Source organism: Natator depressus, chromosome 28 (genome assembly GCF_965152275.1).
Source record: "Natator depressus isolate rNatDep1 chromosome 28, rNatDep2.hap1, whole genome shotgun sequence".
In the NCBI taxonomy this organism is placed as follows: domain Eukaryota; kingdom Metazoa; phylum Chordata; order Testudines; family Cheloniidae; genus Natator; species Natator depressus.
In genome coordinates, this window is record NC_134261.1 from 963,814 (window position 1) to 989,404 (window position 25,591).

Genomic DNA, 25,591 nt, shown 5'->3' on the forward strand with positions numbered 1-25,591 from the left:
GACCCCCCCTCCCCCCATCGACACCCCCCTCCCCAATTCTCAGGGGTGGGGACTAGACGCCCCCCTCCCCCCCACACCGGGGCCGGTCCTGTCGGGGGGGGGGAACCGCCCCCCTCATTCCAGCGCCCCCTCCCCCCCGTCCTGCAGCGAGGAGTCCCGCAGGGTAACATCGCCATCCAGGGGCAGCCGGTTCCGCAGGCCCGGCCCGGGGGGCGTCGCGTCCCTCACCCTGGGGGGTGTGTGTGTGTGGGGGGGGGCAGAAACGCCTCGCGGCCGGAGCGCCCCCTCCCTGGGGACGAGCCCCCCCGCCCCCCCCCACATCTCAGCAACTTCAGGGTTTTTTTTTTTCCTCTTTAATGTAAATTTGTACAAACAAACCCATGCAAAAGGTAGAAACGTGGGGGACAGAGATTTTGGGGAGCGGGAGGGAGGGGGCAGGCGGCGAACACCACGGGGGGTGGTGGCAGGTGTGGTTTTAACGTTTACCAGCATGCATCTCTTCCCCGCCCCCCGCGCCGTGGGGAGCCAGAGCGGCTTCAAGATTTGTTTTTAAATATATCCTTCAGTATAATTTTAGGTTGAGGGTTCCTCCCCCCAATATATTACAACTATGTACACGAGGTGTGTGTGTGGGTGTGTCGGGGGGGGTGTGGGCAGCCGGGGGCAGGGGATACGCAGGCTTTATACAGCAAGCAGGGAGCATGGGGGGCAGCCGGGGGGGGGGGGGAGAAGGTTCCTCTCGACACCCCCCCCCCCCCCAACAGCAGATCTCTAATATAGACACAGCTGCCCCACGGAGGCCAGAGGCCCACGGAGACCAGCCAGAAGGTCTGCCGAGGGCGGGGGGGCAGGGACCCAGAGCCTAGGGGCTGCACTGCCCCATGGGATGTGTCGTTCTCAGCACAACCGGCCCCAGCCCCCGTTGAGGCAATGGGGGTCGGGGTGGGAGAAGACAGCTGGGGGGGGGAGAGATGGGCCAGTCACATGGGGCTGAAATGCAAACAGGGCCCTTTAAGTACTGAGGGGGGTGGGTATGACACCACCCACTTAAGACAACGCACCAGACCCCTCGCCCAGAGCCGGGGAGAGAACCCAGGCGTCCTGGCTCCCTGCCCCGCCCTGCTCTAACCCACCAGACCCCGCTCCCCCGCACAGAGCCGGGGAGAGAACCCAGGCGTCCTGGCTGCCAGCCTGGGCGGGGGTAACTTGGCACAAAGATCTGGTGACATTAAGGGGGTAGGGGAAGATATGGGGGGGTACAATGGATGGTACCTCAATTCTGAAGAGATTTCCCCCCGCCCCCAGCATGGCTGCACCGTCCCCTTCAGGCCAACTCAGGGGACCCCGCCCTTGGTGTGTGTAGCGAGCCAGGGGCTCCCATCACCCCCTGGCCCCCCCAATCAGCTCCCCTCCAGCCAGGCTCTATTGCACAATCGTTAAGACGGGGGGGCCAGGACACCCCCCCCCAGGGGAGGCCGCGATCCGTCGCCACCGGGGGGTTAAGACTCCGTCGTCACAGTTTCAGAAGGGGAGCGAAGGTGGGGGCGGCCGGCCCCGGATGCCTGGGTTCCCGGCGTGGCTGCCCCGGGCTTTGGCAGGCCGCAGGGGGAGGCGTTAAGTGGCCAGACCTCGCTTCTGTAAACTTTCCACCTCTTTGCTTTGCTTGAGTTCCTTCATCCTGCGGGGGGCGCACAGAGAGAGGGGGGTGAGGTGTGTGTGGGGTTCCCGATGACCCCCCAAATCTTCAATCCCGCCCCATGGGGTGTTCCCCACACGCCCCCAGGCCCCAATCCCAGCCCTGGGAGCATGGACACCTGTGCGCCCTCCTACCTGTCATCCCACCGCACCCACCAGCCCCTCCAATGAGCCAGATTCCCATCCTGTTAGAGCACATGTTGCTCCCCCTGCCCCGTCCCGCGCCACCCCTCCCCCGGGGCTGCCCCCACCCCTGTCCTCGGATGCCCCCTCGCTGCTCGCCTGTCCCCGCCCCCATACCTGTGCCGGCAACGACGCAGAAACCGCATGATCTTACGGGCTGCCTGGTCCTGCTTCTTCGTAAGGAAAGTGCCCCTGGGGAGAGACAAGAAGCGAAGGTGGAGCAGGGCAGATGGTCGCAGACACCCCTCGCCCGGCGCGGAGATGCGGCCACCTCTGGGGTGGAGCGGCCCCAGCCAACGGCACCTAGATCCGTGGGATCTTTTCATAGCCAGAGAGGTGACAGGAGCCAGTGGGGATGGGGGAGAAGCCCCCGCTGGTTCTAACCCACCAGCCCCCGCCCCCCTCCCAGAGCCGGGGAGAGAACCCAGGAGTCCGGGCACCTACTTCATCTTCTGCTGCATGGCGGCGGAGGCGCGGTGGCCCTGTTTCAGCTTCTCGTACTCCTTGTAGCTGCGATAGTACTGCTGGATCAGAACCGCGGCCCGGCGGCTCTGCTGGAACTTCTTCTGCTCGTAGTAACTCCGGAACTTGCTCTGGATCAGGATGGCTGCCTGCGTCATCTTCTTATACAGGGCGTACTGCGGGGCAGCAGCGGGGTCAGCCGGGGACCCGGAGCACTCCCCTCCCAGAGCCGGGGAGAGAGCCCAGGAGTCCTGGCTCCCAGCCCCCCCTGCTCTGACCCACCGGGCCCCGCTCCCCTCCCAGAGCCAGGGAGAGAGCCCAGGAGTCCTGGCTCCCAGCCCCCCTGCTCTGACCCACCAGCCCCCACTTCCCTCCCAGAGCCGGGGAGAGACTCCTGGGGGAATTCTGCGCCACCGCAGACGCGCAGAGTTCATGACTCCCGCGAGCATTTCTTTGCCCCCCCCACAGACGATACGTTTCTGCCCCAGAAGTGCCGCAGTTCCCCCTTTCCCCCACCAGAGGCCGCTGTGGTGCCAGAACAGCAGCCTCTGGTGGGCGCAAGGTGGAACTGCAGCACTTCTGGGGCAGAAACGTATCGTCTGTGGGAGAAAACACAATTCTGCGCGGGCGCAGTATTCCCCGGCCCAGGCGCAGAATTCGTCACAGCACCCGGCCCCCCCAGAGCCAGGTTAGGACAGAGGGGGGCACACGGGGCTGCTGGGGAGGTCACAGACTGGGGTTCAGAATGGCTAGTGGGGTGACAGCGTTGAGCCGGGGGAGGGGGAAGAGGGGCTGCAGAGACCCATGGGGATGGGAGGTACGGGGCAGACGTGCCTGACTGAATGGGAGAGTCTTGGGGTCAGCCAGGGTCTGCATGGGGGAGGCTCCCAAACACCCTAACAATCCCGCCCACCCCCCAAAGAAAAACCTCCCACCCACACCCAGCCCCCTCCAGGTTCGCTCCTCTGTTACCCCGAGTCCCCCCAGCCTTTGCCCTGCTTCCGACAGGTGCTGGGAACCCGGTTCTGGATTGTCATGTAAACGAATTGCACAACGCTCGGCGTTATTCTGCCGCGTAAGGAATCTATTCGTCAACAAATAAAATGACCAGAATCTGGGTTTTTTTTGGTCTGTGTTGTCACAGACATCGTAGCAGACAGATAAAGGACCAAGATTATTGAAACTGGCGTGATCGTGTCCTTTTGACAAATAAAATATACAGCCAACGTTAAAATATCGCGTGCAGAATTTTACATTTTTGGGCGCAGAATTCCCCCAGCAGTAGGGAGAGAACCCAGGAGTCCTGGCTCCCAGCTGCCCCAGCTCCTCTGTAGCCCGTAAGATTAACCTGCTTGCTGGCATATATATGTTTGGTTTATTGTAATAGGTTTATAGACTGATATTAAAGTAAGTTCAGCGGTCATGCAAGGCCATGCTAATGTCCAGTCCAACGGCATTAATAGGTCTGTTCGTGTCATCAACGCGTACAAACATGCCAGCCTATGGAGTAAGTGGGTCCTGACAGTTTTGGGGGTGAGGAATGAAGTTAGGGCATAGGAGGAAGGATTTCCGGCACCTATAAAAGAGGCGACCCACCTCGCTAGAGAGGCCGTACTGGTTTTCCGTAACCTTTCTAAGTTGCAAGGGGACTAAGCGTTTGTTCTTAGCTTTGTGTATTAGGTTTTGATTTTAAGTCCGCTGAGTAAACTCGAAGTTCGCTTCGCTCACTCTTAGCTCTAGCTTCTCCTAAGCGCTGCACCTCCCACTTGAGAAGTGAGGACCCGGAACCACCAGAGGCGAGGCTGGTCCTGTCTCTCCCCCCACCGGGTTATCAAGGAAGGGCGAGAGTCTCTTAACCAAAGCTTTGGAGCGTGTAACACCGTAATCCCCTATGGATCTTTCGAAGAGCAGGAATACAATCGTAATGCAGTAACTCAGATTATTTTACCATTTAATTCCTCCTGCGTTTTATCTTAATAAAAAGTCTTTAAGGCCGTATCGGTCTCGGGGTGAGCTTCCTGTCATACCCCCGAGGGTCTGTTATAAATTCTGGGGCGCCTGATTCGGGACAAGAACCTTATTATCTTTTAATTAAACAGATTGGTGAGCCAAAAACCCCTATTATCCAAACTAATATTATTAACCTTATAAATTAGGCAACACCTCCCAGAGCTGGGGAGAGAACCCAGGAGTCCTGGCTCCCAGCCCCACCCCCGTTCTAAGCCACCAGCCCCCACTGCCTTCTCAGAGCCGGGGAGAGGACCCAGGAGTCCTGGCTCCCTGCCCCACCATGCTGTGACCCACCAGACCCCAGCGCCGGGAAGAGAACTAGCATCTCACACCCCTCCCCGCAATCAGAGTCCCCCCAACCCCACACCAGCCCCCTATGCCCCGCAGGGTCATCCAAGCCCCCCCCCTGCTCGTTACCTTCAAGGCGATCCACGTGAGCTTGCGAGACAGAGAGAGAAGAGGCGGGTTAGCGGGGCAGGGGGGGCTCCCGGGCAGAGACCCGACGGACTTGGCTCACACGGGCGCCAGGCTACAACCCCCTCGGGGTGGGCGCAGGCTGGCCGGCAGCTCCCAGGGCAGCCCCACACCTTGGGGCCCCCTGAAGGGCAGCACAGGGGGGGCCCCCCAGCTGGGCTTTACCTGCTTATACTTGCGGTAACATCGCTGGATCACAGCCGCTGCGGTCTCCTGCTGCTCCTTCAGCCGGCGGCCCTGCGGGGAGAGGGGAGTGAGGGGCAGGGGGCAGAGACGGAGGTGGGGGGCAGGTCCCTGGCACCCGGGGACGGCGGGATCGGGGGAGGGCTATCCTGCTGCTGGGCAGGTAAGGGGGGGTGGTATCTGTTGCTATGGGGAATTCCCAGTTGCTAGGGGACTCTGGAGAGACACCGGGACGCCGGTTACCATGGGACAGTACGAGAGACAGGGGATGCCGGTTGCCATGGGGAATTCCCAGTTGCCAGGGGACGGTAGGAGAGACACCGGGATGCCGGTTGCCATGGGGAATTCCCAGTTGCCAGGGGACGGTACAAGAGACAGGGGGATGCCGGTTGCCATGGGGAGTTCCCAGTTGCCAGGGGACGGTAGGAGAGACATCGGGATGCCGGTTGCCATGGGGAGTTCCCAGTGGCCAGGGGACGGTACGAGGGACACCGGGATGCCGGTTGCCATGGGGAGTTCCCAGTTGCCAGGGGACGGTACAAGAGACAGGGGGATGCCGGTTGCCATGGGGAGTTCCCAGTGGCTAGGGGACAGTACACGGAGATGGCTGTTGCCGTGGGGATCCCTGTCGCCGGGGAACGGGGGAAAAGATGGAGGGGGGGCGGAGGCCCCTGGCTGGGGGGCCCCGGGGGTACCTTGTACTTGCGGAAGGCCGTCTGGATGATGCGGGCAGCCTCGTAGAGCTCGCGCTGCTCGTGGTCGGACAGCGTCAGCAGCGCGAACTCGCTCTCCATCTTCCCGTTGGCCGAGGCGTTGAGGAACTCGGCCCAGCTGGCGGCCGTGGGGGGCGGGGGCAGCCGGTCGAAGGGCAGCTCCCCCAGCGGGGCCTGCAGGGGGCTGAGACACACCCGGGACGAGGGCACCGGCCTGGGGGTGGGGGGCATGAGACAGACCCCAGTCACCCTGCTGCCCCTAGAGCGGATAGGCCCCGCACCCCATTCCCCGCCTCTCTGAGCCCGCCAGTCCCCACTGGGGCTGGGGGGGAGCCGACAAGCCCCAGAGGGGACAGGCCCCATGCCCCATTCCCCGCCCCCCGGAGCCAGCCAGTCCCCACCGGGGCCGGGGGGGGGGGGAGCCGGCGCCCCCCAGAGGGGACAGACCCCGCACCCCGTTCCCCGCCCCCCGGAGCCAGCCAGTCCCCACTGGGGCTGGGGGGGAGCCGACAAGCCCCAGAGGGGACAGGCCCCATGCCCCATTCCCCGCCCCCCGGAGCCAGCCAGTCCCCACCGGGGCCGGGGGGGGGGGAGCCGGCGCCCCCCAGAGGGGACAGGCCCCGCACCCCGTTCCCCGCCCCCCGGAGCCAGCCAGTCCCCACCGGGGCCGGGGGGGGGAGCCGACAACCCCCAGAGGGGACAGGCCCCACGCCCCATTCCCCGCCCCCCGGAGCCAGCCAGTCCCCACCGGGGCCGGGGGGGGGAGCCGACAACCCCCAGAGGGGACAGGCCCCACGCCCCATTCCCCGCCCCCCGGAGCCAGCCAGTCCCTGCCCTGGGGCCAGGTGGGAGCCGACAACCCCCAGAGGGGACAGGCCCCGCGCCCCATTCCCCGCCAGGCGCGGCGCCGCCCGGAGGCCAGGCCGCGTACCTGTGGTGGGAGACGCCGGGCAGCTGGTCCACGCTCTCCAGGTAGCCGGCCAGCCAGGACATGGTCTCACTCAGCCCCATGTTCCCGCTTCGTTCCCGCAACGGCACCTCGGCCGCGGAGCTGAAACCCTCCTGCTTGATGTGATCCGGCGTTGCCTCGATGATCTGCTTGGCCAGCGTGATCATGTCCACCTGCGGGGGGGGGAGCGCCCGGACGCCTGGGTTCTCTCCCCAGCTCTGGGAGGGAAGTGGGGGTTTAGAGCAGGGGGGGCTGGGAGCCAGGACTCCTGGGTTCTCTCCCTGGCTCTGGGAGGGGAATGGGGGGTTAGAGCAGGGGAGTCTGGGAACCAGGACTCCTGGGTTCTCTCCCCGGCTCTGCCCCTGCCAATGACTTGGGGCCAGTCAATTTGCCTCTGTTTCTCTTTCTTTCCCAGAGGGAGAAGGGGTGCCCCCCGATCACAGCCCATCCCCCTGCATAGCCCCCAAGCCTTTCACCACCCCCCAGCCAACCCCTCCGCCAGCGCCCCGGTACCTGGAGCACGTCAGTGGCCGGCAGGTACCCCTCGTTCTCCGCGTTCTCCCCGTAAGCCAGCAGCTCTGGCTCGGGGGCCCCCTCGTAGTCCATGAAGAAGTGGGGGGAGCAGCGCAGGCCAGGCGGGCTCGGGGGGTCCCGCAGGTACCAGCCCTCGGGGGGCGGCCCGAAGTCCATGGCGGCCTCGGGCTCGGGGCTGCCGGCGGGCGAGTCGCGCAGGGCCGAGGCGCTGGAGTAGGCCGAGGTGACGGAGACGGAGCCGTCCGAGAGCTCCGAGGGCGAGGAGACGCTGCTCACCGTGCTGAGCCCTGGGGACGAGGGGGGTCAGCGGGCTGGGGGGGGAACCAGACACTCCCCCCCCCCCCCGGCCTCCCGCGCGGGTGCTGTACCTGTGTCGGGGCTGGCGGAGAGCGGGGAGGGGAGGCCCAGGGCCTCGGCCGGGCACGGCGGCCCCCAGCCCTTGTCCACGGCGCCCTCGGGGCTCGGCTCCTGGCGCTGCAGCTCCTCCAGGCGGGCGGCGAGGGCCACGTGGCCCCGGGAGCGAGCCACGGCTAGGGGCAGCCGGCCCAGCGAGTCCGGGATGGAGAGGGCCCGGGCGTCCCAGCGGTACAGCAGCAGGGCCGCCTCCAGGTGGCCCAGGGCGCAGGCCCACATCTGTGGGGGGGGGAGAGAGCAGGGAGCTAAGGGGCGCTGCGGGGTAGAGAATGGGGCGGGGGGCAGCGAGTGGGGCGGGGGGGCGCTCTCTCCTGGCAGTCAGGGCTGGTGCTATGGGGCACTGGGGGGCAGGGAGCAGCGCGGGGGGCTCAGTGGGGGGCGCTCTCCCCGGGCAGTCAGGGCCGGCACTATGGGGCGCTGTGGGGCAGGGAGTGGGGCGGGGGGCTCAGAGGGGGGCGCTCTCCCCTGGCAGTCGGGGCTGGTGCTATGGGGCACTGTGGGGCAGGGAGCAGCGCAGGGGGCTCAGCGGGGGGCGCTCTCCCGGGCAGGCGGGCCTGGCGCTATGGGGCTCAGTGGGGGGCGCTCTCCCCTGGCAGGCGGGGCTGGCCCCAGGGCAGCGCTAGGAGTCGCTGTGCTGTGGGGAGCGGGTCGTGGGGCCCTTCAGGGTCAGCCACCCCACCTCTGAGGCTGCATCTCCAGGATCCCCCCCTTGGGGCATGTCCCCCCACATCCTCCCAGCTTGGGGGCCCCCCTCACCAGGGGGGTGCAGGAAAAGTGGTCGACGTTCAGCGGGTCCACTTCCTGCTCCAGATCGAGGCTCTCGGCACTGAGGTTCCTGCAGGAAAATCCCCAAGCGTTAGGGGGCGGAGAACGGAGATCCCCCAACAGACACCCCCCACCTCGCCCCGCATCAGCCTGGGGAACTCACCGCCACTTGATGAGGGTCTCGATGAGCCGGGCGTAGCCCTGGGCGGCTGCGAGGTGAAGCAGGGTCATGCCCCGGAAGCGGATGTCATGGACCAGGGTGTCGGAGTGGAGCCAGGAGGAGCGAGACATCATCGTCTCGCACAGGGCCACGATCCGCTCCTCGAAGGAGTCCGCCACCGTCTGCGGGGAGAGCGCAGGGTCCCCGTCACCCGCTGCCCCGCCCCAGAGGTGGCTGCATCTCAGCGGCGGGCAAGGGGTCCCCGTGTCACCCGCCGCCCAGTCCCAGAGGTGGCCGCATCTCAGCGCCGGGCGAGGGGTCCCTGGATAACCAGCTGCCCCGCCCCAGAGGTGGCTGCATCTCAGCGCCGGGCGAGGGGTCCCCGGATCACCCACCGCCCCGCCACAGAGGTGGCCGCATCTCAGCGCCGGGCGAGGGGTCCCCGTGTCACCAGCCGCCCCGCCCCAGAGGTGGCCGCATCTCAGCGCCAGGCGAGGGGTCCCCGGATCACCAGCCGCGTCTCAGCGCCGGGCGGGGATCCCCGTCACCCAGCCCCAGAGGTGGCCGCGTCTCAGCGCTGGGCACCCCTGGATCTCTGCAGGAGGGTGGGCAGAGGCCGGGCTGAGGCCCCCACAAGCGGGTGCTTAATACAGCCCCCCAACCCCTCCCCGAGCCACTTGTGCCCCCCCCCCCCCCCAGGTCTATTTTCCCCTCGCTCAGGCTGGAAAGAATGTCTGGCCTGCCGGGCTGGAAAATGCCTCTGTAATCCCCCCGCCCTGGCCAGGAACAGCCGCCGGGGAGCGAGCCCAGCCCCGCGACATCCGAGCCACGCCGCACGCCGCCCGGCTAAAATTAACCCCCCCTCGGGAGGAGGCCCCCGAAATAGCAACACAGATAAAGGCTTAAGGGGGGAGTGACGTCAAGCTGGGCAGCGAGAGGAGGGGGGAGGACAAGGGCTGATGGGAGAGGCCAAGCAGGACATGTGGGGATGAGTGTAGGGAGGGCGCCGTGGGACCTGGCTCCCAGCCCCCCCTGCTCTGACCCACCAGCCCCCACTTCCCTCCCAGAGCCGGGGAGAGAACCCTGGCGTCCTGGCTCCCAGCCCCCCCTGCTCTGACCCACCAGCCCCCACTTCCCTCCCAGAGCCGGGCAGAGGACCCAGGAGTCCTGGCTCCCAGCCCCCCCTGCTCTGACCCACCAGCCCCCACTTCCCTCCCAGAGCCGGGCAGAGGACCCAGGAGTCCTGGCTCCCAGCCCCTGGCACTCCTGAGGGTTTGCACAGTAACGGACATGAGCTACTCGAACCCCAGCCTCCCCCAGGACACCTGACAATCCCGAATCTGCACACCCGGCCCCAGTACTCCTGAGAGACCCTACAATAACAAACAACCCGAAATACCTCCCAGGAGACCCTGTGACATCAAGCCAGCCCCAGCGGCTCTCCCCCTGGAGAATCCAGCCCCCGGGGGTCTCACCTGCGTGTGGGGGGTCTCCCCCGCGGCCCCCCGCTGCTGCCGGGAGGAAGCCGTCATCTCTGCCATCCGCTTCTCCATCTGCTCCAGGCGCTCCAGGATCGACATCCTGAACTGGTTATCTGGGGGCGGGGGGCGTGCGTGAGACAGGGCCACGCAACAGCACATTACACCCCCTCCCCTTCCCGGAGCTGGAACCCAGGAGTCCTGGCTCCCAGCCCCCCCTGCTCTCACCCACCAGCCCCCACTCCCCTCCCAGAGCTGGGGAGAGAACCCAGGAGTCCTGGCTCCCAGCCCCCCCCGCTCTAACTCACCAGACCCCGCTCCCCTCCCAGAGCCGGGGACAGAACCCAGGAGTCCTGGCTCCCAGCCCCGCCTGCTCTAACTCACCAGCCCCCACTCCCCTCCCAGAGCCGGGGAGAACCCAGGAGTCCGGGCAGCTGAGCGGTGCGACCCTGCTGTGCCCGCCCCCGTCTGTCCCGTAGGGATTAGCCTGGTTAATTTCCGGGGCCAGTGGAACGGGGCCGGGCAGCTAATCAGCCTAGAGGGTGGATTAGCCTGTCAGCAGCCCCCCACCAGGGCCCCCCCAGCTCCTGCGCTGAGACCCACCCCCAGCAAGGCCCTGCCCCATCCCCAGGGCGGGAAGGGCTGAGCGATGCCACCCCCTTGCTGGGAGAGGAGCTGGAGGGGGTGTGGGTGTGTTGGGCGGGGGGAGGGGGGGGCGTGCCACGCGGCTGTCCTCAGGCACCTCCATCCAGCCTGCCCCCCTGCGCCCCACCATGTGCCCCCTTCCACCCCCATCTATCCCCCCCTGCACCTCCCACAAAGCACCACATCCCTCCCCCCACAATCCAGCACCATCCCTTCCCCGCTCCCCCCCCACAATCCACCCCCGTCCCCCCACGGCACCCCACAATCCACCCCTTTCCTCCCTCCACAATCCAGCACCATCCCTCCCCCACTGCCCCCCACAATCCAGCACCATCCGTCCCCCCACGGCACCCCACAATCCACCCCTTTCCTCCCTCCACAATCCACCCCATCCCTCCCCCACTGCACCCCACAATCCAGCACCATCCATCCCCCCACGGCACCCCACAATCCACCCCTTTCCTCCCTCCACAATCCACCCCATCCCTCCCCCACTGCACCCCACAATCCAGCACCATCCATCCCCCCACGGCACCCCACAATCCACCCCTTTCCTCCCCCCACAATCCAGCACCATCCCTTCCCCGCTGCACCCCACAATCCAGCACCATCTGTCCCCCCACAATCCACCCCTTTCCTCCCCCCACAATCCACCCCATCCCTTCCCCCGCTGAACCCCACAATCCATCCCCATCCCTCCCCCCATGGCACCCCACAATCCACCACCATCGTCCCGTCCCCCCCACAACCCACAATCCACCCCTCCCTCCTCCCATGGCACCCCACAATCCATCCCCATCCCTCCCCTCATAGTCCCCTTCCCAACCCACCCCGGTGCTCCCCAGGCACCTCCCCCCAAGTCGGGGCATTGGGGTTCGCTGGTGCCCTGTGCCCCACGGACCCCCTGCCTCGGTACCTTCCTTCTCCATAGCTTTGGGCACGGGCCCCGGGGCGCGAGCGGGCGTTCAAAGGACTCCCTGCAGGAACCGGCGTTTCCTGGCAGGGATCGGGGGGGCTCCCCCCACTCACGTGCATGCGAGGACGGGTTGGGGGGGCGGCAAGCAAGGAGCGGGGTGGAATTACCGGCATGGGAAAGAACCAACCGCTCCCCCCAAACTTCCCTGAGATCCGGTGACAACTCTGGGCGGAGGGGGGGCGGGGGGATTCCCCCCCCCCCCCCCGAGCCCCAAGGCATCTGTCTGTCTCCCGCCCGCAGCCCGGACGCTCTGCACGAGACCTGCCCCCCGTCCCAGCTCTCAATGGGACCAAAATAGGACGGGGAAGGGGGGGGGACGGCCCCCCCCAACAGCAACCCTCCCTGGGCCCATCCCGCTGTTAACCCTTTCCTGCCCGGGGGAGGGGGGGGAGAGAGAAGAGAGAAAGAGGGTTAGATTTCATGGGGTGCGACTGTGCGTGCAGGGGTAGGTGTGATATTGTGTGGTGTGCGACTGTGTGCAGGGGTGTCTGGGGGTAGGGCGTGGTATCGTGCGGTGCGCGACCGGGTGCGGGGCTAGGCTCTGCGATTGTGCGACTGTGTGTCCAGGGGTAGGGCGTACGAGTGCCTGGGTGTGTCTGGGGCTAGGGTGTGGTATTGTGTGGTGTGCGACTGTGTGTGCGGTGTATGGGGGTAGGGTGTCTGACTGTGTGGGGGAAGGGTGTGCGATTGTGCGGTGTACGACTGTGTACAGGGGTAGGGTGTACGACTGTGTGGGGGTGTCTGGGGCTAGGATGTGAAGTTGTGCGACGGTGTGTGGGGGGTTGGGTCTGTGATTGTGCGGTGTGTGACTGTGTGCACACAGGTGTCTGAGGGCAGGGTTTGAGATTGTGCGGCGTGCAACTGTGTCTGTGGGTGTCTGGGGGTAGGGGGTGTGTGTGTGTGGGGGTAGAGTGTGATATTGTGCGGTGTACGACTCTGCACACGGGTCTTCGGGGAAGGCCGTGGTATTGGGCGCATGCGGCCGTGTGTGTGTGTGGGAGGGGGGTAGGGTGCGATATTGTGCGGCGTACGGTGTGCGCGGGTGACCAGGAGCAGGGTCTGCGATCGTGTGCGCGTGTGTAGGCTGCGTGACTCTGTGGTGTGCGACTGTGTGCACGGGTGTCTGGGGGAAGGACGTGGTGCTGGGCACATGCGGCCGTCTGTACGCTGTACCCAGGGGCCTTGGAGGGGTGGGACCAGCTCTGGGGGGGGGGGAGCGGGGGCTGGGAGCCAGGACTCCTGGGTTCTCTCCCTGGTTCTGGGAGGGAAGCAGGAGTCTGGGGGGACCAGGACTCACGGCCTCACCTGGCGCCGAGATGCGACCACCTCTGGGGCGGGGTGGCGGGTGACCCGGGGACCCCTCGCCCGGCGCTGAGATGCGGCCACCTCTGGGGCAGGGCGGCGGGTGACCCGGGGACTCCTCGCCCGGCGCTGAGACGTGGCCACCTCTGGGGCGGGGCGGCGGGTGACCCGGGGACCCCTCGCCTGGCGCTGAGATGCGGCCACCTCTGGGGCAGGGCAGCGGGTGACCCAGGGAGCGAAGCTGTAACTCATTCTGGGGTGGAGCCTGTCTCCATGCCCAGGGCCCGAGGGGGGGCTGTGGGGAGCTCAGCCCGGATGCCAGGGTTCACACCTCAGGAGGACGGGGCTGTGCCCCAGGACGCTGCGTGTGCGGGATTCTCCAGAGAGGCCCCCCCACGTCATGGGCAGCGGTGATGCCGGGCAGCGTCGGAACAAGCCCAGGAGTCTCCTTACCGCCGGCCGGGGTATTCTGGGGCTGTTGACTCACGGCCCTGGAAACCGGCCCCCCGGTGCCCCCCCACTGGAAATTCCACCCCACGGGCAGGGGCCAGGGTGGGCGGGCACCTGATGCCAGCTGACGGGGGGAAGGAGCAGAGAGGCACCCAGCCTGCCAGGCCACCGCATTGGGGGAGCCTTCCACTGAGCTGGGAGTGGGTCAGAGCAGGGGGGGCTGGGGACCAGGACTCCTGGGTTCTCTCCTCGGCTCTGGGAGGAGTGTGGGGTCTGGGAGCTAGGACTCCTGGGTTCTCTCCCCAGACAGCAGGGGGAGGACAGTGGGTCACCTCACCCCACCTCCTCCCATCTGCCCTATGGTGATGTAACTTTGCTCCCAGAGGAGGGGGGGGGTCACCCCCCTGCACACCCCACCTGGTTCAGCTGGGACCTACGGCCCAGCACCCACCTGCCCCCTTACCCAGGCTCCCTCCCTCCCCAGTGCAATCCCAAAGCCACCCACCCCGCACTGCCCAGCAGGGGGGAAGAGTGACTGCAGGGGGTGCCGTGGGGCAGGGGGCGATGTGGGGCAGGGGGCTCAGCAGAGGGCGCTCTCCCCATACTTGGTGCCAGCCGCATAACCCCAGGGCTTCCCTCCAGAGCTGAAAATAAATCCAGGCATTCTGGATTTATAAACTCCCAGTGGCAGTTTCATTCACACAGAGCCTTCGCCTTCACTTCCTGTCCTAAACTCGGGTGCACTGCGGCTGTCAGACACCTGCCATGCCCCGCCCCAGAGGTGGCCGCATCTCAGCGCCGGGCGAGGGGTCCCCGGGTCACCGGCCGCCCCACACCAGAGGTGGCCGCATCTCCGCGCCGGGCGAGGGGTCCCCGTGTCACCGGCCGCCCCACACCAGAGGTGGCCGCATCTCCGCGCCGGGCGAGGGGTCCCCGTGTCACCGGCCACCCCGCCCCGGACGTGGCCGCATCTCCGCGCCGGGAAGGGATCTCCCCCCGTTTTGGAGCTGGGGTGGGAAATTCTGTCCGGGCCTGTTACATCCGACCCAGCTGCTCTGTACACACATTCCCGGGGGATCCCTGTCTGTGCTCTGCTCCCTTCCCAGCCTCCCCCCGAAAAAAAACACCCCCCACCTTCCCCCACCACATACACCAACCCCGCTGCCAGCTGCTGGCCCTATGTGGACTAGCTCTCGCCCGCTGGCTGCCACTTGGGGGGGACCCCTCAATTCTCCGCTCACCTCCTGCTCCACCCCTTACAATGGTGTGAGGAGGGGGGCAGAATCAGACCCATGAGCAGAGGAGAGCAGGGACAACACAGGGCCATGCAGGTCTCATGCCAATGAGGAAAGAACCCAGGAGTCCTGGCTCCCAGCCCCCCCTGCTCTCACCCACCAGCCCTCGCTCCCCTCCCAGAGCCGGGGAGAGAACCCAGGAGTCCTGGCTCCCAGCCCTGTCCCCTCCCTCCAAGCCTCTGGAGACTGAGTGGGGGCAGAGACAAGTCTCTGCCCCTGTCCGCGATGAATTACAGCGTGTCCCACACAGGCTGCTGCCCTGGGCCCCAAAGACCCCACCCCACAATCTCGCCTACCTGCCTGCCCCCCCCCCCGGCCGAAAACCCTGCACCCTCCACACTGGCTCCCAGCCCCACGGTTTCCCCCTCCCCACACGAACCCAGAGCAGCCCCCCCCCCCACCCCGCGCCCCACTCACCGTCCAAGGAGAGCCAGTCCAGCTGGGTGCTGGGCAGCGCCAGGAACCCGCGGCCCCGGTACTCGAACAGCACCGAGGTGGAGACCAGCCGGGTGTCGCGGGCCACCTGCAGGGCCACCAGCCCGGCCTCGTGGGCTACGGGAGAAGGGGGCAGTGAGAGGGGGCAGCACAAAGCACCCCCGCCGGCCAGTCCCTGACCTGGGGCCGGAGTGGAGCCAGGGCCCCCAAGAGGGGACAGGCCCCTGCCCCATCTCCACCCCCCTGAGCCAGCCAGTCCCCGCCCCGGGGCCGGAGGGGAGCCGGCACCCCCTAGAGGAGACAGGCCCCGGGTCCCATTCCCCACCCCCCTGAGCCAGCCAGTCCCCGCCCTGGGGCTGGAGGGAAGCCGGCGCCCCCTAGAGGAGACAGGCCCCGGGTCCCATTCCCCACCCCCCTGAGCCAGCCAGTCCCCGCCCCGGGGCTGGAGGGGAGCCGGCGCCCCCAAGAGGCGACAGGCCCTGGGCCCCATTCCCCGCCCCCCTGAGCCAGCCAGGCCCCGCCCTGGGGCCGGGTGGGAGCTGGCGCCCCCTGGAGGGGACAGGCCCCGTGCTCCATTCCCCGCCCCCCTGAGCCCGCCAGTCCCCGCCCTGGGGCCGGATGGGAGCCGGCGCCCCCTGGAGGGGACAGGCCCCGGGCTCCATTCCCCGCCCCCCTGAGCCAGCCAGGCCCTGCCCCGGGGCTGGAGGGGAGCCGGCGCCCCCAAGAGGCGACAGGCCCTGGGCCCCATTCCCCACCCCCCTGAGCCATCCAGGCCCCGCCCTGGGGCCGGGTGGGAGCTGGCGCCCCCTGGAGGGGACAGGCCCCGTGCTCCATTCCCCGCCCCCCTGAGCCCGCCAGTCCCCGCCCTGGGGCCGGATGGGAGCCGGCGCCCCCTGGAGGGGACAGGCCCCGGGCTCCATTCCCCGCCCCCCTGAGCCAGCCAGGCCCTGCCCCGGGGCTGGAGGGGAGCCGGCGCCCCCAAGAGGCGACAGGCCCTGGGCCCCATTCCCTGCCCCCCTGAGGCCGGGTGGGAGCTGGCGCCCCCTGGAGGGGACAGGCCCCGTGCTCCATTCCCCACCCCCCTGAGCCCGCCAGTCCCCGCCCTGGGGCCGGATGGGAGCCGGCGCCCCCTGGAGGGGACAGGCCCCGGGCTCCATTCCCCGCCCCCCTGAGCCAGCCAGGCCCTGCCCCGGGGCTGGAAGGGAGCAGGCGCCCCCTAGAGGAGACAGGCCCCACGCCCCATTCCCCACCCCCCTGAGCCAGCCAGGCCCCGCCCCGGGGCCGGAGGGGAGCTGGCACCCCCCAGAGGGGACAGGCCCTGGGCCCCATTCCCCACCCCCCATGAGCCAGCCAGGCCCCGCCCCGGAGCCGGAGGGGAGCCGGTGCCCTGTCCCGTACCAGGGCAGTAGCAGCGTAGGACGCCCGACTGGATCAGCGCGGCCGGCACGGCCACCCGGTCGAAGAGGCAGGTGTAGGAATCCGTCTCCTCCGTCCACGGCCCCGTGATCAGCACCTTGACGCCACCCTGCGGGGAAGCGAGGGGTTAACTGGGGGCGTGGGGGGGGGCGTGGATGCCCCACTGCCTGGTGCAGGGGGCCCCCCCTCCCCGATCCCTGCTTCCCCCTGCGCTCACCTCGGGGTAGGACCAGTCCGGCGAGAAGTCGGTGATGGTGACCAGCGGCTCCGGAGCTGCCGAGCCCCCCGGGGGGGCAGCCTCGCCGGGGGTGTCGGGCAGGGCCGGGCGCGGGGGGCTGCCCCCCTCCCCGGCCCCGGCCCCCTCCGTCATGAGCTCGGAGATGAGGCTGTCCAGGGAGAGGCCGAAGGGCAGGTCCGGCCCCCCTCCCGCCCCCGGCTGGATGATGGGGTACAGCTCCTCCGGCAGCTGCTCCCCGGCCCCGCCGCCCGGCCGGGGCCCCCCCGTCTCCATGGGGGTCTCCCCGGCCGGGGGCCGCCCACCCCCCCGCCCCGGCGTCCCCCCGTCGTCCTGGATGAAGAAGCAGTTGCCGGCCGGGGGCGGCTCCGGGGCCCGGCGCCCGTAGGTCTGGCCCCGGGCGGGGCTGTTGAGGAAGCAGTCGGGGTCGAAGGCGTCCGAGCCGGCCTCCCCCGTCTCCATGCTGGCCTCCAGGTTCTGGGACAGGACCAGCCCGGGGCCCGGCAGCAGGGCCAGGCCCACCGGGCCGCCCGGCGGGTCGCCCGCCACCAGGTGCTGGCTGGGCGTGAGGGCCAGCGGCTTCTCCAGGCCGGTCATCACCAGGACGGCGCTGCCGGGCAGCCCCACCGACAGGGCCACGGCGGGCGAGGGCCGGGGGGCGTCCGGGGAGGGGGGCTCGGCGGGGGCCGGGGGCTCCTTCCGGTCAGGCTTGGCCGGCTCCGGCTCCGGCTTGGGGTCGCTCAGGCGCGGCGGCTCGGGGAGGGCCGGGACCGGGACCGGGCAGGGCCGCGTCGCCACCTTCGGGGAGATGATGCGATGCCTGGTGGTGCCGCACTTGTGCGGGACGTGCCCCGGGCTGCCTGCGGGATGGACAGACACCGACGTGAGGGGGCGTGCGGACGGACAGAGGGACCGACGGACAGCGGGGTCACGGCGGACAGGGGGACTGACAGGGTTGCAGGGGGACGGACGTACAGATAGGGTGACGGACCGCGAAGGGAGGGGTGGACAGACGGCTGGACAGCGAGATGTGGGGGAAGGGGACAGACAGACGGACAGAGGCTGCGAATCCCCAGCTCCCATCCCCATGCCGGACGCAGGCCTGGGTCCCCCCGCTGACGGGACCCCAGGGGAGAGACCCCGGCTGGGGAAGGGGAGGGCAGCTCTGGGCTCAGGGCATATGGGGGGGCTAGAGCTGGGGGGCAGGATGGCGCAGTTCCTGCGTTCATGGCAGCAGTGCCCCCCATCCACCACTAGGGAGCGCCGGCAGCCCCCTGAGGAGCCAAAGGGATGGACGGGACCTCAGCATGGGACAGGCTCTGGGAGGGCCGCGGGGGCTGGTGGGTTAGAGCGGGGGGGCTGGGAGCCAAGACTCCTGGGTTCTCTCCCCAGCTCTGGGAGGGGAGTGGGGGTTAGAGCAGGGGGGGGTTGGGAGCCAGGACTCCTGGGTTCTCTCCCCAGCTCTGGGAGGGGTGTGGGGGTTAGAGCAGGGGGGGGCTGGGAGCCAGGACTCCTGGGTTCTCTCCCCGGCTCTGGGAGGGGAGCGGGGGCTGGTGGGTCAGAGCAGCGGGGGCGGAGAGGAGCCAGGACTCCTGGGTTCTCTCCCCGGCTCTGGGGGGGAGCGGCGGGGGCCCCGGCTGGGCACTGACCGAGGCTGCTGCTGCTGCAGAGGCAGGCGTGGGTGCGGGGCGGGGGCTTGGCCTGGTGGCTCTCCAGGATCTGCTGCACCAGCTGCTCGATGGAGAACTCCGTGGTCCCGTTCCCGTTGCTGCAGGTCCACTTTATCCCGTGGACTGGGGGGGGGGCACAGACAGACTTGGGGGGGGGAGCGACCCAGCCGCGCCCCCCCCCAGCTCCCCGCCGCCCCCTCAAGCCCCCCGCCCTCCCTCCGGCGCCCCCGCCTTACACATGGGTTTGAGCTGGTTCACCAGCTCCTCCTTGGACCACTTGAGCCACTCCTTGCGGTCGCCGTTGATGGAGCAGAGGATGGGCCCGCAGACCTTGGCGCAGTCCTCCAGCGCCGGCACGTTCAGGTAGTGCACCAGGACGATGTCGGGGTTCTGCGGGGGCGGGGGGAGCGTCAGGACGCCGGGGTCCCCTGCCCGGCCCCGGGAGGGCAGTGCCGGGGGGCGGGAAGCTTGCGAGAGCCGCGGGACCCCTGTTCAGAGCCCTGCTTCTCGGTGCTTTAATACCTTGGCCCTTGAGCCGCCCCCCCGAAAAACCAGGGCGCCCCCCCACTTGCCCCAGGCCCCCCCCACTTGCCCCAGGCCCCCCCGTACCTGCAGCAGCCAGTAGCACCGTCGGTGGAATGTGGGGACGATGGAGGAGTGGACGTAGCAGCCGTAGAGACACTGCGGGGAGACGACACACTCAGCGCTGGGGGGCGGGCGGCTGCGGGCCCCACCCCCACCCCACAGTGGGTACCGCTCACGCCAGCGCCCCCTTGCCCCACTCCCGAGGGGCAGCCGGCCCCCCCCCTGCCCCCAACCCAGTCCCAGGGGCACCGAGCCCCGCAGACTCCAGCCTGGCCCCCAGCCAGTGTGGGGCACCCCGTCCCGTACCCCCCCCCCTTCCCACGGCCGTGACCCAGCCCCCCCGGGGCCCGGCCCCCCAGGCCTACCTCCGTCCCTTGCACCTTCAGCTTCATGTGGTCCTCCCGCGTGGTCTTGCCGTCCTTGCGCTTCTTCCAGCAGTAGCCGTCCTTGCGGTACTTCACCTTCTTCCGGTTGTACAGGATGATGGAGCCGTTCTGGGGGCTGGCGCCGGAGCAGAGCGGACGGGGGTCACCGTGGGGGGCCACAGAGCCCCCCGCCCCGCCCCCAACAGATCTCCTGGGGAACAGCCCCCCCCGGGCCGCTCCCCGCCCCCCTTCCCCGCCGTCCCCCCGTGCGGGCCGCTCACCGGGTCTTCGGGGAGCCCGACAGCCATTCCTCGTGCCGCTCGAAGGTGATGAGATAGGAGGCGATTTCCTGCGACACAGCAGCACCCGTGGGTCAGGATATGGGGGGGGCCCCCACAGGCAGCCCCCCCCTTACCGTGCCCCCAGCCCAGCCCATGGTGCGGAGACTGGGCTCCCGACAACCAAGTCATTTCACAGGGGACAGGCCCTGTGCCCCATTCCCAGCCCCCCGGTCCCTGCTCTGGGGCCGGGGGGCAGCCGGCGCCCCCCAGAGGGGACAGGCCCCGTGCCCCACTCCCCACCTCGTTGGTATTCCAGCGCAGTCGCTCCTTGGGGAGGGCAGGGCATTTGGGGAGACACTCCACCAGCTTCTTGGGCAGGAAAACCTTCAAGTGATGGCTCTTCTCTGGAGACACGAGAGTTACAATCAGGTACCGCAGACGGGGCTGGGAGCCCGGACGCCTGGGTTCTCTCCCCGGCTCTGGGAGGGGAGGGGGCGCTGGTGGGTTAGAGCAGGGGGGGCTGGGAGCCAGGACTCCTGGGTTCTCTCCCCGGCTCTGGGAGGGGAGTGGGGGCTGGTGGGTTAGAGCAGGGGGGCTGGGAGCCAGGACTCTGGGGTTCCCTCCCCGGCTCTGGGAGGGGAGTGGGGGCTGGTGGGTGAGAGCAGGGGGGCTGGGAGCCAGGACTCCGGGGTTCCCTCCCCAGCTCTGGGAGGGGGGTGGGGGCTGGTTGGGGGGTCCCCACTCTGACTCACCGGAGAGCTCTGTGGTTTCCTTGTAATTCATGGTCGGGGCCTGGCGCTGGGCGACTAGAGCTCCGGGCCGGGGGGGCTCAGCTCATGGGGGGCAGGGGAACGGCTCAGACCTGGGAACGGAAGAGCAGCAGGACGCGGATTCACCCGCCACCGGAGCACAACCCGCCCCCCGTCCTGCCTGGGGCCCCCGCCCCCGTCCCCAGCCCAGGGCCACGGGCCCCTGGGGCCTGGTCCGCGCTGCCTCCCCACATCCCCTTCGAGCCGTCACCTCCCTCCCGCCCCACGACTGCACCAGTGCTTGCGTCTCCCTACCGCCGCAGGGATGCGCCCACCTCTGGGGCGGGGCGGCGGGTGACACGGGGACCCCTCGCCCGGCGCTCAGCTTTAGGAGGGGAGTGGGGGCTAGGGGGTTAGAGCAGGGGGGGCTGGGAGCCAGGACTCCTGGGTTCTCTCCCCGGCTCTGGGAGGGGAGTGGGGGCTGGTGGGTTAGAGCAGGGGGGCTGGGAGCCAGGACTCCTGGGTTCTCTCCCCAGCTCTGGGAGGGGAGTGGGGAGCCAGGGCAAGAGGGAGGTTTCCCTCGGGCCCCGAGCAGCTGCCCTTTTAACGAACCGCCAGCCGCAGGGTGCAGCCCGGCCTCTCCCCGGCCCAAGTCCAAGGAGGTTTCTGCCCCCCCCCGCCGCCCCCCCCGCCCCCCCCCGGGGAGCCGAGCCAAGGGGAAGTGCAGCCGGCGAGAGGGGAAGTGACTCGGCCTGGGTCACCAAGGAGCCCTGGGAACCCGGGGGAAGCCACTCGACAGCAGGCCGGGAAGAGGAAAGCCCCTCCCAGAGCCGGGGAGAGAACCCAGGAGTCCTGGCTCCCAGCCCCCCCTGCTCTCACCCACCAGCCCCCACTCCCCTCCCAGAGCCGGGGAGAGAACCCAGGAGTCCTGGCTCCCAGTGCCCCCCCCACCACTGCGCTCCTAAAGCTGAGTGCCAGGCAAGGGGTCCCCGTGTCACCAAGCCGCCCCGCCCCAGAGGTGGCCGCATCTCAGTGCCGGGCGAGGGCGACTCTGGCGTTTCCCTCTCTCTCCAGCTCTGCCACCCGCTCCCCGATCTCGGGGTGGGGGGGTCCTGTGCAGCGCCCGGCACCACGGGGGGCCCCGATCTCGGGGTGGGGGGTCACGGGCCCAGCCCCTTCCTAGTGCCTCTGAGCGCAAGCCACTGGCCTCCACCCCACGGCCCGCCCCGGAGGCACCAGCCTGTGTTCTCCACACCCTTCCCCGTTGTCTCCCCGGCCCCTGTAGCCCCCCAGCGTCGCCTCCCTGCCCCCTATGACCCTCAGCCCCCATTCTCACCTCCCACAGTGCCCCCTCCCCACCCCAGTACGCCCCCCATGCCCCCTCCCTGTCCCTTGACACCCTCACTCCCAACACCCCCTCCAAGCCCCACACACAGCTCCAGACCCCCACTTCCCTGCATCCCCTCCCTTCCACCCCCTGCCCCCCTCACCAACAGCTGCAGACCCCCAGCGTCCACCTGCCCTCCACACCCCCACCAGCCCCCCCGGCCCCAATCTCCCCACCCCACCAGTGTACCCCCAACCCAGCACCCGCTCCCTGCCCCCACCACAAGCACCCCCCCAACTCCAATGTCCCCCCCACACCCCCACAATGCACCTGCCATCACACTCCCCCAGCATCCACCTGCCCCCCCCCACCCACCAGGAGCACCTCCCTGCCCCACAGAGCCCCCCACACCCACCAGGAGCACCTCCCTGCCCCACAGAGCCCCCCACACGTCCAGCATCCACCTGCCCCCCCACAGCCACCAGGAGCACCTCCCTGCCCCACAGAGCCCCCCACACGTCCAGCATCCACCTGCCCCCCCCACCCACCAGGAGCACCTCCCTGCCCCACAGAGCCCCCCACACGTCCAGCATCCACCTGCCCCCGACACACACCCCAGCAGTGTCTGTCTGCCCCACAGAGCCGCCCCCACAAGCCCTGGGCATCCACCTGCCCCCCCTCACCCACCAGGAGCACCTCCCTGCCCCACAGAGCCCCCCACATGCCCAGCATCCACCTGCCCCCCCCACCCACCAGGAGCACCTCCCTGCCCCACAGAGCCCCCCACACGTCCAGCATCCACCTGCCCCCGACACACACCCCAGCAGCGTCTGTCTGCCCCACAGAGCCGCCCCCACAAGCCCTGGGCATCCACCTGCCACCACCAGCCCCTCCCTGCCTCACATACCCCCCACACCCCCAGCATGCACCTGCCCACCACATCCCCAGGAACCCCTCCCAGCCCCACAGACCCCCCCACACATGCACCTGCCCCCACAGACCCCCCCACACCCCCAGCAGCCTCTTCCTGCCCCCCACCCCCCAGTGTCCACCTGCCCCCCACCTGCCCCTCCCTGCCCCACAGACCCCCCCCACATGCCCCTAGCGTGAACCTACCCTTACCCCCCCGCTCCTCCCTGCCCCCCAGGATCGCCCGCATGCCCCCAGCATGCACCTACCACCACCCCACAGAACCCCTCCACACGCCCCCAGCATGCACCTGCCCCCAGCCCCTCCCTGCCCCACAGACCCCCCCCAGCATGCACCTACCCCCAAACCCCCAGCCCCTCCCTGCCCCACAGACCCGCCCCCTGCATGCACTTGCCCCCCAAACCCCCAGCAGCCCCTCCCTGCCCCACAGACCCCCCCCACACGCCCCCAACATGCACCTGCCCCCACAGATCCCCCACATCCCCAGCAGCCTCTTCCTGTCCCCCACCCCCCAGTGTCCACCTGCCCCCCAGCAGCCCCTCCGTGCCCCACAGACCCCCCCCACACGCCCCCAACCTGCACCTGCCCCCACAGAGCCCCCCACACCCCCAGCAGCCTCTTCCTGCTCCCCACCCCCCAGTGTCCACCTGCTCCCCAGCAGCCCCTCCCTGCCCCACAGACCCCCCACCACATGCCCCCAGCGTGCACCTACCCCTACCCCCCAGCTCCTCCCTGCCCCCCAGGATCCCCCGCATGCCCCCAGCATGCACCTACCGCCACCCCACAGAACCCCCCACCTGCCCCCAGCCCCTCCCTGCCCCACAGACCCCCCCCCCGCATGCACCTACCCCCAAACCCCCAGCCCCTCCCTGCCCCACAGACCCCCCCCCCGCATGCACTTGCCCCCCAAACCCCCAGCAGCCCCTCCCTACCCCAAACCCCGCCCAGTGCACCGGGGATCGGGCCCCTGGAGAAGCTCCGCGCCGGGCCGGTACCTGCCGGGGCTCCGCCGCCTCCGCCCGCGCCGCCGGCCGCCATCGCCCCGCGCAGCCCCAGGCCCCGCCGCCCGCCCGGTGCGTGTGAGCGCAGCGCGCACGGGGGGGCGGGGCGCCGTGCGCCGGGGGCGGGGCCGGCGGGGGGCGGGGCCGAGCCGCGGGGCGGGCGCTATAGCGCCATATGGACCGCGGGGCGCGGCGGAGGCGGGCCTCTGTATCGCCCAGCCCTACGGACCGCGGGGCGTGGTTCTCTACGGGGCCCGGCCCTACGGACCGCGGGGTGTGGTTCTCTATGGGGCCCGGCCCTACGGACCGCGGGGTGTGGTTCTCTATGGGGCCTGGCCCTACGGACCGCGGGGCGTGGTTCTCTATGGGGCCTGGCCCTACGGACCGCGGGGCGTGGTTCTCTACGGGGCCCGGCCCTACGGATCGCTGGGCATGATTCCCTCTGGGGCCCGGCCCTACGGACCGCGGGGCGTGGTTCCCTACGGGGCCCGGCCGTACGGACCGCGGGGCGTGGTTCCCTACGGGGCCCGGCCGTACGGACCGCGGGGCGTGGTTCCCTACGGGGCCCGGCCGTACGGACCGCGGGGCGTGGTTCCCTACGGGGCCCGGCCGTACGGACCACGGGGCGCGGTTCCCTACGGGGCCCGGCCCTACGGACCGCGGGGCGCGGTTCCCTACGGGGCCCGGCCCTACGGACCATGGGGCGCGGTTCTCTACGGGGCCCGGCCCTACGGACCATGGGGCGCGGTTCTCTACGGGGCCCGGCCCTACGGACCGCGGGGCGTGGTTCTCTATGGGTCCCGGCCGTAGGGACCGCGGGGTGTGGTTCTCTATGGGGCCCAGCTGTACGGACCACAATATCTAGTTTTCAATGTGATCTGCATGATCTGGTTCTGTATAGGGCCGAATGCTATGGCTCACTGCATATCGTTTTCCACAGTGTCCACGCCGAGCCGGATCCCCCACCCACACCCCAGCCTTGTCTCCCCACTTCGGCCCATGCCAAGCCAACGTCAGGGGCTAACCAGTGAGGAATCGGGGACAGTCTCCCATCCGAGGGCCCCTCGAGTCTCTGTTGCCCCGTTTCTGGGGCTGGGGCAGGGACGGAGTCGGGTGGCGGGTGGCTGTGCACTCCCGGCCTTCAGGTCTTGTCCCCAGGGTCAACGAGAGCACCCTCCGGGCTGTTCGAACGCATGCTTTGCTTCCCACGGAGCAGATCGTAGCCATAGAGCGGGACACCGCAATCCCCGCTGCGTCCAGGAGCAGGACCGGAGCAGAAGCCTGGGAAGCCCCCTGCTCTGGGCGAGGGGGCTCTTAGAGGGCTCATTCCGCCTCACTTCAAGACCCCTTTCTGGTGCCCGCAAAGGGGCTCCTGGTACGTTCCCCCAAAAGAAACCACCCTGAATGCACAGCGGTTTCACCTCGTGCTTCCCTCTGTGCCCGCCTGTTGTCTCGGGGCTAGTACTTCGATTGCCAGCTCTGCAAGGCCGGGGCTGTCTTTGGTTCCATATTTGTACAGCTCCCGGCACAATGGCACACCTTGTCCTTCCCCCGAGGAATTGTTAATGTTGCTGGTTTTGTCACATTGGCTGCGGAGTCAGAACGATGCCGGCCAAAGCCTCGGCAATGGACCGCAATCATCCGCGTTTTCAGTGGAAAATTTTCAACTTTTGGTCAAAACCCTCCAATTTGATTGATTGATTTGGTTTTCAAGCAACTGAAAACTCCGACAATTTGGGCCAAATCAGTACCTACAAATGGGCTGAAAGCTGCCAAAAGTTGAGAAACCTTTGGCCAAAAAAAAAAAATTTCCAGCCAAGAAGTGGCAAAAAAATTAACCCCCTCCCCGCCCCAAACTGCCCCAAATGGAAAAATGTCCAAATCTGGGGGTCTTCAGTGGTCAAAGGGC

The 25,591-nt window shown here is 68.7% G+C and overlaps 1 protein-coding gene across 1 annotated transcript; it reads right to left on the bottom strand.

Moving 5' to 3' along the window:
- Positions 1 to 965: 965 nt before the first annotated feature.
- Positions 966 to 23,729, bottom strand: CAMTA2 (calmodulin binding transcription activator 2). The gene is made up of 22 exons (XM_074941078.1): positions 23,677 to 23,729; positions 19,976 to 20,079; positions 19,676 to 19,743; positions 19,395 to 19,530; positions 19,054 to 19,125; positions 18,681 to 18,834; positions 18,424 to 18,567; positions 16,757 to 17,634; positions 16,522 to 16,648; positions 15,106 to 15,240; positions 10,018 to 10,136; positions 8,546 to 8,724; positions 8,374 to 8,452; positions 7,572 to 7,836; positions 7,183 to 7,490; positions 6,652 to 6,887; positions 5,703 to 5,934; positions 4,990 to 5,061; positions 4,768 to 4,788; positions 2,323 to 2,516; positions 1,996 to 2,070; positions 966 to 1,678 (listed from the first exon to the last, which is right to left on the bottom strand). The coding sequence occupies exons 1-22, from the start codon at positions 23,717 to 23,719 to the stop codon at positions 1,615 to 1,617; spliced, it is 3,705 nt and encodes a 1,234-aa protein (XP_074797179.1). The 5' UTR covers positions 23,720 to 23,729; the 3' UTR covers positions 966 to 1,614.
- Positions 23,730 to 25,591: the final 1,862 nt, after the last annotated feature.

Excerpts from the sequence above, each read along its gene's own strand:
- CAMTA2 (XM_074941078.1), bottom strand. The coding sequence starts at position 23,719 with ATGGCGGCCGGCGGCGCGGGCGGAGGCGGCGGAGCCCCGGCAG. Across the intron at positions 18,568-18,680 it reads GAACCAGCTCAAACCCATGT|TCCACGGGATAAAGTGGACC; the intron begins GTAAGGCGGGGG and ends CCCCCCCCCCAG. Across the intron at positions 7,837-8,373 it reads ACTTTTCCTGCACCCCCCTG|ATGTGGGCCTGCGCCCTGGG; the intron begins GTGAGGGGGGCC and ends CCCCCCCCACAG.